A 15,806-nucleotide genomic window follows, 5' to 3' on the forward strand; every position below is an offset into this window, starting at 1 on the left:
TCTCCTATTTATTCTCTCTGCCTGGCAGTCCCACCTATCCCTCTCCTGCCTAGCTATTGGTCATTCAGCTCTCCCCACCCCCACCCCCAGGAGTTCTCTGTGTAGTTTTGGTACCTGTCCTGGATCCTGCTCTGTAGACCAGGTTGGCCTCCAACTCACAGAAGTCCACCTGGCTCTGCTTCCTGAGTGGTGGGATTAAAGGCGTGTGCCACTGCCACCCATCAATAAATCTTAAAAAAAAAAAAAGCAGCAGCAGCTAGTCATAAAGCTAGGTGTGCTAGTGTGTAGTCAGAAGGTTTCTCCAGTCCCCCCAGGCCTCCTGCACTCTCGTGTCCCGCTTATAAAATAATCACTCAGAGGCTTAGTATTATTTATAACTGTTTGGCCACTAGCTCAGGCTTGTTACTGACTAGCTCTTACTCTTAAATTAACCCATAATTATATGTTTAGTGACGTGGCTTGGTACCTTTTCTTAGTTAGACATTCTCATCTTGCTTCCTCTGCATCTGGCTGGTGACTCCTGACTCTGTCCTTCCTCTTCCCAGCATTCTTCTTGTCTGCTCGACCCACCTATACTTCCTGCCTGGCTACTGGCCAATCAGTGTTTTATTTATCAACCAATCAGAGCAACACATATTCACAGCGTACAGAAAGACATCCCACAGCAGTAGTGTGTTGTAAATCCTACAGGGACAGGTGGCTCTTTGCTTGACAAGTTCCGGCCAGTGAGAGATGACTACAAATAAATGAGTGAATGAAGCCGGGCGGTGGTGGCGCACGCCTTTAATCCCAGCACTCGGGAGGCAGAGCCAGGCGGATCTCTGTGAGTTCGAGGCCAGCCTGGGCTACCAAGTGAGTCCCAGGAAAGGCGCAAAGCTACACAGAGAAACCCTGTCTCGAAAAACAAAAAAAAAAAAAAAAAAAAAAAAAAAAAAAAAAAATGAGTGAATGAATGAATGATAGATCTGGCTGTCCTAGTCTGCTTTGCAAGTTCTAGGCCCATAAAAGACCCTGTCTATAAACAGACAAACAATTAATAGAGTGAGTGACATCTGAGGAATGACATCAAGGTTGTCCTCTGACTTCTACACTAACATTTACTCCACATACAGAGATCATAATTCATTTTTAAACAAAAAATGCTTACCTTTTCAAAGTTACTAGACTTTATCCATTCATTCAGTCATATTATTTATTGAGACAAGGTTTCTGTACATCACCCTGGCTATCCTGGAACTCACTATGTTGTTTAGGCTGGCCTGGAACTCGAGATCTGTCTGCCTCTTCCTCCCAGGTGCTAGGATTAAAAGCATGCACCACTTTATCGAGGCATGTCTGTATACTAAGTGTAACCCATCTAAAGTCAGAGTGTTTCCCTTCAGTCTTAGAAGTAGACTGTAAGTAGACTGTCAACAAAGGAGTAATGCTTAGGAGCATGTGTAAGACAGACTCCATGGACTGAAATCAGACTTCCAAACCCTGCCTACTGTGTGTCATGCCACTTATCTGGGTCTTTAAAATAGCATTGTAGGGGGTTAGAAAGAAGTAAGTTAATATTTAGAGCTTTTAGCAAAGCTCAGAACAATACTTGACACATCATAAGAACACAATAAGCCTTGATCTGTGCTGAGTAGCAGTTTTTTGTTTGCTTGATTTTTGGAGAGGGGTTCATAGGTGTGGGAATAGTGTTTGGTATGCTTAAAATTGTTCCTCTCATAGGAAATAAGTAAAGTTTAGGAAGTGAATGGTAGTTTACAATTAGGTCTCTTTTGTAGGACTTAATTGTTGTATACTATTAATGACAATAATTATTAATACTTGCACGTTTAATCTGGATATATGCTGAACACTGTTTTAATAATTTATTTGTATTTACTTATTTACCCTTTGTAATTCAGAGGCAGATCCTATTCATTCTTTCTATCTGGTTGTTTTTTTTGTTTTTGTTTTATAACAGGGTCTCACTGTGTAGCCCTGGCTGGCCTGGAACTTGCTTTTGTAGACCAGGTTAACCTGGACCTTACAGAAATCCACCTGCCTCTCTGCCTCTAGAGTGCTGGATCAAAGCCGTGTTCTTCTCCACACCCTGGGATAGGCCCTATTAAGGTGAGGGAGGCAGGGAGATTAGGTAATCTGCCCTAATTGATGAAGGATGAATACTTAGCCAGTTATTCATCCTGTTACATGAGTGAAAGAACTACTGAAAAAACCATGCTGGGATTGCACTTGTGTATTGGTGGGTATAGGCATTTGCTGTCATCAGATACTAGACTGTACCTCTCCTTGTTCTTCTGTTAGATACCATGGACCTTTTATATTTCCTATTCTGATGGGCATATTTTCACCTTCACTTTCTTAGATGGGTCTTATTGCCTTCTTATTTTTCACTGAGGAAACACTCTGAGAAACTGATGTAGTCAGGCCCTCCATCTAATTAGTGATGGAGCAGGGGAACAAACAAACATCAACAACTTCCCCAGATTATAGGCTGTTTCTACTCTGTCATGCTGCATTTTTGTAATTACAGTTCCCTAATTCAGGGTTTTAAAAACCCTAGATAAGAACTGAGTGCTTCCTGTTTGAGGTATTGTAAAGAGGTTGGTCAGTAGTTTCAATCTGAGAAAATATTGCAAGTACCTAAAAGAAGCAGATTTGTATCCTACCTCCCCTTGAGCCATACTGGTTTTTCAAGACAGGGTTTCTCTATGCAGCCTTGGCTGTCCTGGAACTCTGTAGACCATACTGGCCTTGAACTCAGAGCGATCCACTTGCCTCTGCCTCCTGAGTGCTGGGATTAAAGGCGTGCACCCTCACCACTCAGTTTTCAAGCCATGTTTTAAATCTACATTTATTCATTCATTTATTTATTTAGTAAACATTTCAATACCTGCTGTATTTCAGGCACTATTCTGTGGACTGTGGGTACATCATTGAGCCAGGTGAAGTCCTTGCTTTCTTGGAAAATACTATGAAGAAAACCAAAGCAGGCTGTGTACACTGTTTTGTTTTCCTATAGTCGTGATTCTATGGTATCTGGGGCCTTACTGGCTTTCCTCAGGGTGAGCTAATTCTTAGTGATAACAAATTACTGTCCCTTATATGTGCCTTTAATATGCAAACCAGAAAATTCAGAGTCTGTATTTGAAACCACCAGCTCTATCTGGCCCTTAAGTACACCGTAGGGCCAAATGTCAATGAGAGACTATCTGTATCTCAGAGTTTCTGAGATTATCCCAAGTAGCTAGTCCAAGCCAGCATCTTGCTCTGGTTTGCCTTTCCTGTAGAAGCCATAATAAAGGCTTGCCCCCTTGCTTTTCCTGCCCTCCTCTGGGAAAACTGAAAGAAGGTATCTATTCATTGGTGGTCACAGATTGGCATGGATCTCAACTGAAAAGGCGGGGGAGGGTGGTGGTGGTGGAGATATCTTTGTAGTGGTTCATTTAAGAAATGTCCTTGTCCTCTGTATGAGACTCTGATACCATCAGATCAGTACAGCTGACCCCGGTGCTGTGCTATAAAATTTCACCTAACCTTGACCTAGACTTTCCAGGTGAAGAAGTATACTTAAGTACATAGGAATTCTCAGTGTTAATACACAAAGACTGGGGAGTACCAGCTGTAGGCTTTCAGAGGTCTCAATTCTGTCTTCTCTGGGACAGAAACTTGTTTCCACGGTGATACAGCCATCCATCTTTTTCTTAAACTGAAACTGTTAATTGAAAACAAGACATTTATAACATGTAATAAAATAGTTGATGGTTTTTTGTTATTGTTTTTCTTTCGAGACAGGGTTTCTCTGTGTAGTTTTGGTGCCTGTCCTGGATCTCACTCTGTAGATCAGACTGGCTTGGAACTCACAGAGATCCACCTGGCTCTGCCTCCCGAGTGCTGGGATTAAAGGTGTGCACCACTGCTGCCTGGCCAATAGTTGATGTTTTTAAAATGTAACCATGATTGCTGGCTGGTTTGCTGGCTAGTCTTACCTTCCCACAGCATCTTGTTCTGGTGTCCAGCAACTTTGTTATTAGACAGCATTTCTCCCTTGCTTTAGATGAGTATCTGTCTTTTGGAAGTGTCTATAACACTGTTCTCTATTTCATCATATGGAGCCCCAGAAGCAAAATTCACCATTTCAAATACAGCCAGCCTTTGAAGTCTTCTCTAAAGTAAACACTTAGACTTTTGGTCACTCACAGGAGATTCCCTTAGCACAGGCCTAGTTTCTACTGTGCTTAAATTGATTGTTTTCCTTACCTAAGTTACATGGTTCTTGCTAAAATGGTTTTATGCTGTAATTTGGACCTGTGTCTATCAGTGTATGTATGTTGTATGTGTGGCATTCTACCCCTGAGCTATATCCCCAGCCCTACTGGGGCATTTTTGAGCCCTGAGTCATTTTTATTAACACATAGGTCTACTTTGGTGCTGTCTAAATTAGGTATGGAGTTTTCACCCATTTAAAATATTAAGCAAGACAGGGACAAAGATCTTTCAGTGGAGAATGCTCCTTCTAAATTGTTGCTGTGGACTCAGTAGTAAAGCATTTAGATTTATTTGTTTTGTTTTGTGTGTATGAATGTTTTGCCCATGTGCATATATGTGTACCACGGTACATGCCTGTTGGATTCTGTAGGACTGGGGTTACGGGTGGCTTTGAGCCACCATGTGGGTATCAGGAATTAAATCTTGGCCTCTACAAGAGCACTTACTGCTCTTAACTACCAAGCCATGTCTCTAGCCCTGCTAAAACATCTTTTTGGAGACAGGATATCTTTATGCTGACTAGGCTGGTTTCAAACTCCTAGGTCCTCCTTTTTAGTGTTGGAACCATCAGCTATTATTTCTCCCTTTCCTTTATTTGTTTTAATTTAATTGTTTGGTTGATGAATTAAACCCACCCCACCTCCACCCCACCCACACCCACACCCACACCCACACCCACCCCGAGACAGGGTTTCTCTGTGTAGTTTTGGTACTTGTCCTGGATCTTGCTCTGTAGACCAGGCTGGCCTCAAACTCACAGAGATCCACCTGCCTCTGCCTCCTGAGTGCTGGGATTATAGGCGTGAGCCACCACTGCCCAGCTTTTTTTTTAAGGCAGTCTTGCTGTACTCGCCCAGTTTGGCCTGGAACCCACAGCTTTGGCATTCTTTTTGTCCTAGCTTCTCAAGTATCACTTTTTAAGATTTACTTATTTATTATGTATACAGTGTTCTGTCCTGCAGGTCAGAAGAGGGCACCAGATCTCATTACAGATGGTTGTGAGCCATCATGTGGGTGCTGGGAATTGAACTCAGGATTCCCTGGAAGAACAGCCAGTGCTCTTAACCTCTGAGCCATCCCTCCATCCCTAGGCTAACTTCTTGAGAGAACTAAACAGAAGTAGGATTAGCCAAGTAGTGAATGTGACTTAATGAACCATTGGCACAATTAAAACTGCCTCTGACAGTTGATTGGCTTGATCTGTTTGGGAGGCAACTAGGCAGTGGGACCGAGTCCTGTGCTCATTGCATGAGTTGGCCGTTTGAAACCTGGAGCTTATGCAGGGACACTTGGCTCAGTCTGGGAGGAAGGGACTAGACCTGCCTGGACTGAGTCTACCAGGTTGATCTCAGTCCTCGGGGGAGGCTTTGCCCTGGAGGGGGTAGGATTGGGGGGTGGCCTGGGGGAAGGGGAGGGGTGGGAGGGGGAGGACAGGGGAACCCGTGGCTGATATGTAGAACTGAATGGTATTGTAAAATAAAATAAAAGGGAAAAAGAAAAAAGAAAAAAAAAAAAAAAACTGCCTCTGGGCCAAGAAGATGGCTCAGCCAAGATTGAGGACTCAGGTTTAATCCTGGGAACCTGCTTGATGGAAGGAAAGAACCAACTTCCTCAAGCTGTCTCTCTCTGCCTTCCCTGTGTGTGCTGTGACACGTACCCATACTAAATAAATGGAAAAAATTCAACTACCTTGTCATAGTCCAATTTTCAACCTATTCTAAAGAACAAGCTATATTACGTTCTGTTAAAAGAAATCTGTCAATGAATTTTAATTTCCTCCAAGGCGTTGGTGGCGCACGCCTGTAATCCCAACACTTGGGAGGCAGAGGCAGGCAGATTTCTGTGATTTTGAGGACAGCCAGGGCTACACAGAGAAGAAAAAAGCGAGTTTCCTATAAAGAAGCAGTAACTTTTCTTCTATTCCTATTATCTACTACTTCTTTAAAACCTAAAAGTAGAAAACCACAGATTTTATTTGTAGTATTTTGAGCAGGCATAACTAAGAATTGTGTCAGAGCACTCTGTTTGCATCAGTTTGCCAGATTCATTGCATAGTCTTACTGCAGACACAAAACTGCAACAGACAAGGGCCTGGGTTGCCAGCCTGCTACAAATCAGTACAGAAGAAGCAAGGAAGAAGATAATAACAAAGGAAAGAAAAAAAAAGGGGGGGGGAGGATGAACAACTATTCTATGACCAAGATTTTGTAAGTGGTCTGTGTTGAGCTGTTAGGGAGGAGTCCGGGGCTATGCAGAGGCATTCCTAGGAGTTCTACAGAGGGAAGGAAGCAATCAGCAGGACTTAGAGAACGCATGGGCAAGGGGTTTTCTTTAAAAAAGGCTGTGTTATGGCTAGAGAGATGGTAAAACACACAAAAAATAAAATGAATAGGCCGAGCACTGGTAGCACATGCCTTTAATCCAACACTCAGGGTTCGGAGGCGGCAGATCTCTGAGTTCAGGGCCTCCTGGACTATTTAGCAAGTTCCTTGACAGCCAAGGCTACACAGAGAAATTCTGTCTTGAAAAACCTAAAACAAACAAATAAACAAACAAACAAATGAGTAAGCTAATTAAAAATTGTGAAACAGGCTGCCTTGTAGAAGAGTGTCTGTCCCAGGTCATTCTCATTCTAATGCACCATCACTGTTATTGTCCCAACCCTTTCAACCAGGACCTCTAGGGGGCAAGTACCCATCTGGGGAAGAAGAAGCAAGGTCTTTAAAAAAGAATCCACAAATGAATCCAATGAACAGAGTGCTGGAAACTACTGTTTTGTTTTTCTTTAGCAGTATTTTGTGTGTGTGACAGTTTTGCCTGCCTGCATGTTTGTGCACAGTATTCATGCCTAATTCTCACTGAGGTCAGAAGAGGGCGCTAGATCCCCTGGGACTGGAGTTACAGACAGTAGTGAACTGCCTCGTGGATGCTGAGAATCGAATCCTGGTCCTCAGCAATAGTAACAAGTGCTCTTAACCACGGAGCAACCCCCAGCCTCCTGAAAACTGCTGATGTAAAGAAGCCAAAGCAGCAGTGCCCCAAGTAGCCCATTGGCAAAGAGCACTGCAGAGCACACGAAGACCACTAACTGGTTCTCTGCCTGTAAAATAGGCAGCTTCTTGAATAGCCCACAACTAAGATTCCTCAAGATAGCAAAAAGACCACCACTGCTGCAGAACTCTCAAGTGCCACAGTAGCTCCAGAAGAAAATCCAGCTTTGAAAAGAAGTCACCAGACATGGTAGTCTGTGTCTGTAATCCCAGCACTTGGGAAACTGAGGCAGGAAGATCACCATGATTTTGAGGAAACCTAGTCTACAGAATGTATTCTAGGCTGGCTTGGACGTTAGACACTGCCTTAAAATAAAAGTGAGATAGTGGGTTGATGATGAACCCTGGTGGTAGAACACTTGCCTCCTGTCTGCAAGGTCCTACGTTCAGTCTCCAGTGCTGCAAGAAGTAATGTGTTGCTGACCCAGCACATTGCTGCTAGTGGTACCCGAGGAACCCTGTTTTAGATTCCTGTTTAAAAAGTCTTTCACGTTACCCCTGACTTCTTGCCTTTGCTCCAACAGAGGACTGGGGGCTCTCTAGGGCTGCGGCCAACAACACATCCACCTGGGAAGTGCTAATCTAGTTAATGCTTGGGCAGTTACCCCTAATTCACCACAATTGAAGACAGCAAAAGCAAAAGCCAGGCCTAACAAAGGGTGTAATGGTGCTTGGCTTTTAATCCTAGTATTTGGGAAGCAGAGTCAGGTAGCCACTCCGTCTGCTTAGCAAGTTTCCTGCAAGCCAGCTACATAGTGGGACCTTGTCTGGGTGAGGAGCTAAAGAAAAAAAGGGAAGACTGGAGATGGCTCAGTAGTCAAGAGCACTGGCTTTCCTTTCAGAGACCCAGGTTTGGTTCCTAGCTCCCAGCTATCTGTAACTATAGTTATTGGGGATCTAGTGCCCTCTCTGGCCTCCGCAGCACCGCGTGCACCTAGTGGACTTACATGCAGGCAGAGTAATCATACTCATAAAATAAATCATTTTGAAAAGAATTGTCTTCATTTGCCAGCATGTGTTTCTGCTACACACTTACCAGTTCTCTGGACATCTGCACATCCTGCATGAGCCAGTTGTGCAGAGGTCCCGTCCTGGTTCACGGGGTACCTGAGTGCTGTTGGAGTCTGAAGAGAGGACCTGTTTCTCTGGACTGCCTCTCACTCAGGACCAGCTTCACACACACCAAAGATGGCAGAACCTGATGGTCAAACATTTTCTCCAGCTTCTGCTCACTTTGACTTTGTTGCTATCACATTGGTAAAGCAAGGAATGCAGCAAGTGTAGCTGCATGTGAGGTGTGGTCAGGAAGCCTGTGTTGCTCCCGCTACGCTATCAGCCACTCATCCTCTCCAGTGAGGACTTCCAAATTGGTGTCATTCGGGATCACCAGATCTCATGTGCTCCTGATTTAGTTCATTGGGACTGCACAGGTTTTTATTGGCTCTCAGGTGTGCAGATAATGAATCAGACCAAGATTAATCACAAACTATTTTTAAGATGCCAAATTAAATTCAGAGTGTGGTTCCTCTCCAGACTGCTGCCATTTCCATTAATGCGAGCATTTGGGATACTGTGTGGTAACAGGGTATAAACCTATTCAGGGCTATTCTGAATTCTATATTATTTTATTTGTAGGATAGGGTAATAAATATAAATAATGAAGCAGTTATCTAAGAAAAACTTAAATTTATATTGTAAGCAGAATATAACATTTAATAACGTAGGGGCTTGTCTTTTTCTTTGTTTTTTAGCTCTTCAGAGAAGTAAGAATAATGAAGATTTTAAATCATCCAAACATAGGTACTTTTCATTTTCTTAAATACTTTGGAATCTTGAAAATATGTCATAAAGCTAAAAGTGTATTCCTGAAGTGCTAGGACGTTCCATCCCTTTTCCCTAGCCGAGCGAGGTCTATTTTTAATAAAACATGTACAAGTTATTACTTGTACTACTAGTTCTTTGAGAGTATAGCTATTAGGCATTTTGACTTAAGCGTTTATGCCATAGGAATATGTATAATTTGGCTTATTAATTTTTTTTAGTGTATTGGGAAATGTAATTGTATTTCATTAGTTGGTAACATTTTCAAAGATAAACTTTTGCTGTGTCTGTGTTCCTAAGAAAATATTTATACAAAGCAGTATATAAAAGATGGGATACATACTTTCTAATGTAATTTATATAGGAACTATTTGTCCTCTGTGTGCTTAACTGTGACAGGTGTTCAAGATGAGGGAAGGACTAAGATCAAACACACATGTGCACACCAGTGAAAACTTCTGTGTATCATAATAGAACTTTTAAATAGTGTCACTGCTTTAATTTTTTTGGTTTTTCAAGACAGAGTTTCTCTGTTTAACAGTTCTGGCTGTCCTGGAACTCACTATGTAGATTTAGCTGACCTGGAATTCACAGAGATCCATCTGCCTCTGCCTCCCAAGTGCTGCGATTAAAGGCATGCGCCACCACTGCCCACCAACACACAGAATTTTTTAATTTGAATATATACTAAGCAAATAGCTTACACACTATTTTAGTAAATAGTCATTGTTATTTAAAATATTATTGGGGCTGGAGAGATGGCTTAGCAGTTAAGAGCACTTGCTCTTACAGAAGACCCTGGTTCAATTCCCAGCACCCGCATGGCAGCTCACAACTGTTTGTAATTCCAGTTCCAGGGGGTCTGATGCCCTCACACAGACATACATGCAGGCAAAACACCAATGCACATAAAATTAAAAAATTACAAAAAAAAAATAAATAAAAACCATTGTTGTTTTATGCACTACTATACAGAAAAATGCTTCTAAGCTATCATTCTGAAGAGCTATTCATGGAAAAATATACGTATTAGAATCCATAAATATATATTTGGCGAAAAAGAAAAACCATAAGAAGTATAATAATGGAAAGAAACCCTTTCTTCATTTTTCATTTTAACCCTTTGAGAGTAATCATTAAATTCTGGATTTTAGATTCCAATTTTTCACCAAAAATTGACTTTATCACTGCTGCTCAGAATTTCATCACTAAATACTTGATCACTCCTGTCGGTGGGATCAAAGCGCAAGGCCTCTGTGCTAGGCCAGTGTAGAGTAAACTCATTAATCACAGTGCTCTACTCACTAAATGTAAGAGATTCAATTTTGTTTTGTTTTGGTTGTTTTTGTTTGTTTTGTTTGTTTTTGTTTTTTTGAGACAGGGTTTCTCTGTGTAGCCCTAGCTGACGTAGAACTCACTCTGGATCCCAGGCTGGCCTCGAACTCTAGAGATCTGCCTGCCTCTGTCTGATCTGCCTCAATTGCTGTGGTTAAAGGTGTGTACTGCCGCTACCCAGCTAGATTTAAATTTTTTAAACTCATATAACATTAAGATAATTTTCTCAAAAGAGCCAATATCTGCTTTTGCATATTAAAGTACTTTTATTTTTTTGTTGCTTGCTTACCAGTACTGCCTTTACTTTCTCAAGGTGTTTTTCTTAACAGTATGAACACAGAGACTAAATAATGGTCTGAGACTCTCCTAGCTCATTTAACACTTACTACTTTGTCAGGTATTTTGTTTGCTCTAGTATCTTACTAAGTCATCCAAAAAAAAAATTCTTTAACTATAAAGGACTAGCATCCTTTTTTTTTTTTTTTTTTTGAGAAAAAATGAAAGGAAATAACAAAATTAAGTAGATCTGTACAACAGTGACTTAATAGCTTCAGAGATTTACTTCATATTCCTTTAAAAATAATGTTTATTTTTAATTGATGTGTTGTAGCTTTATAAATTAGGAGAAATAGGAATTTCTATCTAAAGAAAGGAGTCGTCATAGCAAAATTTCATTGATCCCCATCCCCCTGAAAATCATTCTTTTTTGTTTGTTTTGTCTTGTCTCGGTTTTGGTTTTTAGAGATAAGGTCTCACTATATGGCTCTGGCTGTCCTAGAACTCACTATGTAGTCCAGGCTAGCCTCTGAAAATCATTCTTTAAAAGAAGCTCTGGGGTTGGGAATTTGCTTGGTGATAGAAGATTTTCCTAGCAAGCCCAAGACTCTGTGCTCAGACCTCAGCTCCAGAGGAAAGAACAAAAAAGTGATTTTTGCTGCTTGTGTCACATGCCTGTGATCTTACCTTCTAGGGAGGATGAGGCAGGAAAAAAAAAAAAACAAAAAACCGCTAACTCCACTCCTTGGCTACAGAATGAGTTCAAGGCCAGCCTTGCAATTTAGATCTTATCTCAAAACAAGTATTAAAAAGTTTGGGGATAATGGTTGACTAGCATTTGTGAGACTCTAGATTCAATTCTCAGTACTACAAAAGAAAAAAAATTGATTGCCATATAACCCCTTCTAATTATTCCTAGTTTTACTTTCAGAATATTAACAAAGGGGCCTAGTTCTTTGATAGTTGCAGCAAGTTCCCCAAGTTACAGAAATCTCAGGTGGAACCTTCTTCTTAAAATCATAGTACCAGATGACAGGGCTTGCTCTTGCCAGGAGGGCAATAGGTAAAAAAAGTGAAGAATAGGGTTGAGCTGCCGGAGGACAGCCCCACTTACACAGACACCATCATGGACAGGAAGAGAGGAAGTAAGAAAGCAGTCAGTCATGTGGCCAGACTGCTGAGCACATTCTCAACACCCAGAAATAGTCTTTATTTTTATGGTTTCTTTGTTTTTACGAAATTATGTAATACAGGATATTTTTTAATTCCTACAATGCATTACGAGCCAGCTCTCTAAAACCTTTAGCAGGAAAAAGTTGGGTATTTTTGTAGCTTATAAGTGCATGTTGTGTACATACAGACATTTGTTCTTTTTCTCATCTATCTTCTCCCTCCAGTGAAGTTGTTTGAGGTCATTGAAACAGAAAAAACACTCTACTTAATCATGGAATATGCAAGTGGAGGTAAGCACATTTATATTGTTTTCAAAGTAAGAGAGTATGTGTTTTCGTTTTTCTTGTTAAGAGCAATGTGCAGCCACAGTGCCCATTTGGATAGTTCTTTAGATTTTATTTAATACTCAGATGTTGTAAACTGGTATCATCAGAGTGTGAAATGCTGACCTCTCCTTGCAGTTATGTGGGCTGTAGTGTTTGATTATTAGCATTGCTGTTTTTTTTTTTTTTAATTATTTTTACTTTATGTGCATTGGTGTTTTGCCTGCTTGTTTGTCTTTGTGAGGGTGTCAGATCCCCTGGAACAGGAGTTACAGGCTGTTGTGAGCTGCCATGTGGGTGCTGGGAACTGAACCCAGGGCTTTTGGAAGAGCAGCTGGTACTCTTAACTGCTGAGCCATCTCTCCAGCTCAACATTGCTGTTTTTTATTACATTGATTTATTATGTATATGTGATGGCACATGTGTAGAGGTCAGAGAACAACTTGCAGGACTTGAACTCAAATGATCAGGTTTGCATGACTAGCACCTGACCTCTGAGCACCTCTCTGGCTCCACTTTTAGCATTACTAGTTGATAATATACAACAACTCTCATTTTTTTCATTGTGGTAATATATGTATCACATGGAATTTAGGACTTGGATCTCTGTCTCTTTCTATTCTGATGACCTTGAACTTCCTTCCACCTCCCAGGTACTGGGATTGTAGATGTGTGCCGCCATACCCAGTTGTTTTTCTTTTTCTCCCAGGTACTGGGGTTATAAGTGTGCCGCCATACCCAGCTGTTTTTCTTTTTCTTTTTTTTTTTTAAATGTGATTCTGGGGTTGGAACCCAGGGCTTCCTGAAGCTGAGTAAGCACTCACCAACACAGCCACATCTAGCCCACCATTTGACCATTTTCAAGTATACAGCTGAAAAGCTATCTTAGTCAGGGTTTCTATTGCTGTGATAAACACCATGACCAAAAATAAGTTGAGGAGGAAATTAAGCTTACACTTTCACATTATAGTCTGTCATTGAAGGAAGACAGGACCGGAACCTGGAAGTAGGAGCTGATGCGGAGGCCACAGAAGCCTGCTGTTTACTGGCTTATTCATCATGGCTCACTAGCCTGCTTTTTTTTTGTTCCTTTCTCCAATCTTCCTTTCTTTTTTACACAGGGTTTCTCTGTGTAGCTTTGCACCTTTCCTGGATCTCGCTCTGTAGACCAGGCTGGCCTCGAATTCACAAAGATCCTCCTGCCTTTGCCTCCCGGGTGGTGGGATTAAAGGCGTGTGCCACCACCGCCCAGCTCAGCCGTCCTTTCTTATAGCACCCGGAACACTAGCCCAGGGATGGTGCCACTCGGAATGGGCTGGGCTCTCCTACATTGATCACTAATTAGGAAAATGCTCTACAGGCTTGCCTGCAGTCCAGTCTTATGGAGGCATTTGTGATTGAGCTTCCTTCCTCTCAGATGACTCTCGCTTTGTCAAGTTGACATAAAACTAGCCAGCACAATGATACTAAGTACCTTCAACATAATTCTCTAACCCTCACCATTGTCTGTTCCTCCAGAAATAAATGTTCCTAAACTGAAGCTGTTCATACATTAAATAAACCTTACCTGCCTCCTTTCTTTCTCAGCTCCTTACATCCACCAAGCTATTTTCTGTCTCTGAATTGGACTAGTTTAGGTACCAAGTGTAATGAGATTGTACAATGTTTGTTTACTTATTATAATGTTGTTAAAGTCATCTACATTATGGCATGTAGTGGAATTTCCTTTCTTTTTAAATGCTAAATAGTAATCTGAGAGCAAGAGGGAGACTTACGTGTCTACTGACATTTTGTTTATCCCAAGTATTTGGGTTTTTTTTATGTGCTAGATATTTTATACCATTTTCTTAGATTTTTGTTTTTGTTTTGTTTGTTTTGGTTTTTCGTTTTTCAAGACAGTGTTTCTTGTGTAGCCCTGGCTGCCTGAAACTAGCTCTGTAGACCAGGCTGGCCTCAAACTCAAGAAATTCCCCTGCCTCTGTCTGCCTCCTGAGTACTAGGATTAAAGGCATGTGCTACCAGCACAATTTCTTGGTTTTGTTTGTTTGTTTGTTGTCTGTTTTTGAACTGGGGATTGAAATCTAGGGCTTAAAACCATAAGCTTTAGCCCAGCCGTGGTGGCACATGCCTTTAGTACCAGCACTTGAGAGGCAGAGGCAGGTGGATCTCTGTGAGTTTGAAGCCAGCCTGGTCTAGAAAGCCAGTTCCAGGACAGCTAGAATTACTTACACAGAGAAACCCTGTCTTGAAAAATCAAAAAAGAAAAACAAACCTATAAGCTTTATCACGGAACTATATCTCGTTTTATCAGATTTTAATGCCATTAATGCCTGTCTTTCCCAAAGCCAAAAATGATTTCAGTACATATGATTACCAGTAGATATGTATAGCTTCTGTTGGTTCTAAAGATCTTTCTTGAGGGTTGAGCTTGGGGAGCCTAGTGTTTCAGAACCACATGTAAATTCCACTGTACAGAACAGATGCTTTCCAGGTCATCTGTTCTTACTGTGCCTGTAGCACCATGGTTGGCACAGAGACACTTGACAAGTAAGATTAGCATTCATGTGTTGTATTAGTTTGCTTTCTGTTGCTATGATAAACACCATGACCAAAAGCAATTTGGGAAGGAACAGGTTTGTCTTCAACATCTTGATCACAGTCCATTGCTGAGGAACTCAAGCAGGTTGGAAAGCAGAGCCATAGAGGAATGAGCTTACTGGCTTGTCTCTGGGTTCCAGTTCAGCTACCTTTCTTATACTTTCCAGGATCATAGTTGGTTGATCGAGGTTCCCCTGCCCGCCATTAGTCAGCAAGAGAATGCCACATAGACACATGCCTTATAAGCCATGCTAATGGAGGCATTTCCTTGATTGACGTTTCCTCCTTTTTTTTTTTTTTTTTTTTTTTAAGATTTGTTTATTTATTATGTATATAGTATTCTGCCTGCATGTATGACTGCAAGCCAGAAGAGGGCACCAGGTCTCATTACAGATGGTTGTGAGCCACCATGTGGTTGCTGGGAATTGAACTCAGAACCTCTGGAAGAACAGCCAGTGCTCTTAACCACTGAGCCATCTCTCCAGCCCTGAAGTTTCCTCCTTATAGGTGACTTTTGCTTGTGTCAAATAGAACCCAGGTTCAGTTTCCAGTGCCCACATGGAGGCTCACAACTCCAGTTCCAGGGGATCCAATGCCCTCTTTTGGCCTCCAAGAGCACCACTGCTCACACATGTTGCACAAACATATATGCAAGCAAAACAGCCACATACATAAACAGTTTTAGATTTAGATTAGCTAAACAATTACAAGCTTGTCATGGGATGGAATGAGTTACAGTAGACATAACCAACACCAAATCTTCCATACTCTGAATTCATTACTGGCTATATATTTTGTGTTTGTTTTTATTTTATTTAAGATTTATTATTTTTAGTTATGTGTATATGGGTGAGGCTGTGTGAATTTTTGTATACTACATGGGTGCAGGTGCCCACAGAGGGCATCTGATCCCCTGGAACTGGAGTTACAGGCAGTTGTGAGCCTCCATATGTGGGTGCTGGGAGCT

At 41.5% G+C, this 15,806-nt stretch overlaps 1 protein-coding gene across 9 annotated transcripts in view; it reads left to right on the plus strand.

Annotated features, from left to right (window-relative positions):
- Mark3 (microtubule affinity regulating kinase 3) overlaps window positions 1–15,806 on the plus strand; it is a 94,503-nt gene that overhangs the window by 37,400 nt on the left and 41,297 nt on the right. For all 9 annotated transcript variants that reach the window (XM_028883755.2, XM_028883756.2, XM_028883754.2 and 6 more), the window contains exons 4-5: window positions 9,065–9,113; window positions 12,143–12,208. In XM_028883755.2, the coding sequence (XP_028739588.1) occupies window positions 9,065–9,113; window positions 12,143–12,208 (115 nt within the window). The remainder of the gene's footprint in view (window positions 1–9,064; window positions 9,114–12,142; window positions 12,209–15,806) is intronic.

The sequence above is a fragment of the Peromyscus leucopus genome, chromosome 14, assembly GCF_004664715.2.
Source record: "Peromyscus leucopus breed LL Stock chromosome 14, UCI_PerLeu_2.1, whole genome shotgun sequence".
Lineage (NCBI taxonomy): Eukaryota > Metazoa > Chordata > Mammalia > Rodentia > Cricetidae > Peromyscus > Peromyscus leucopus.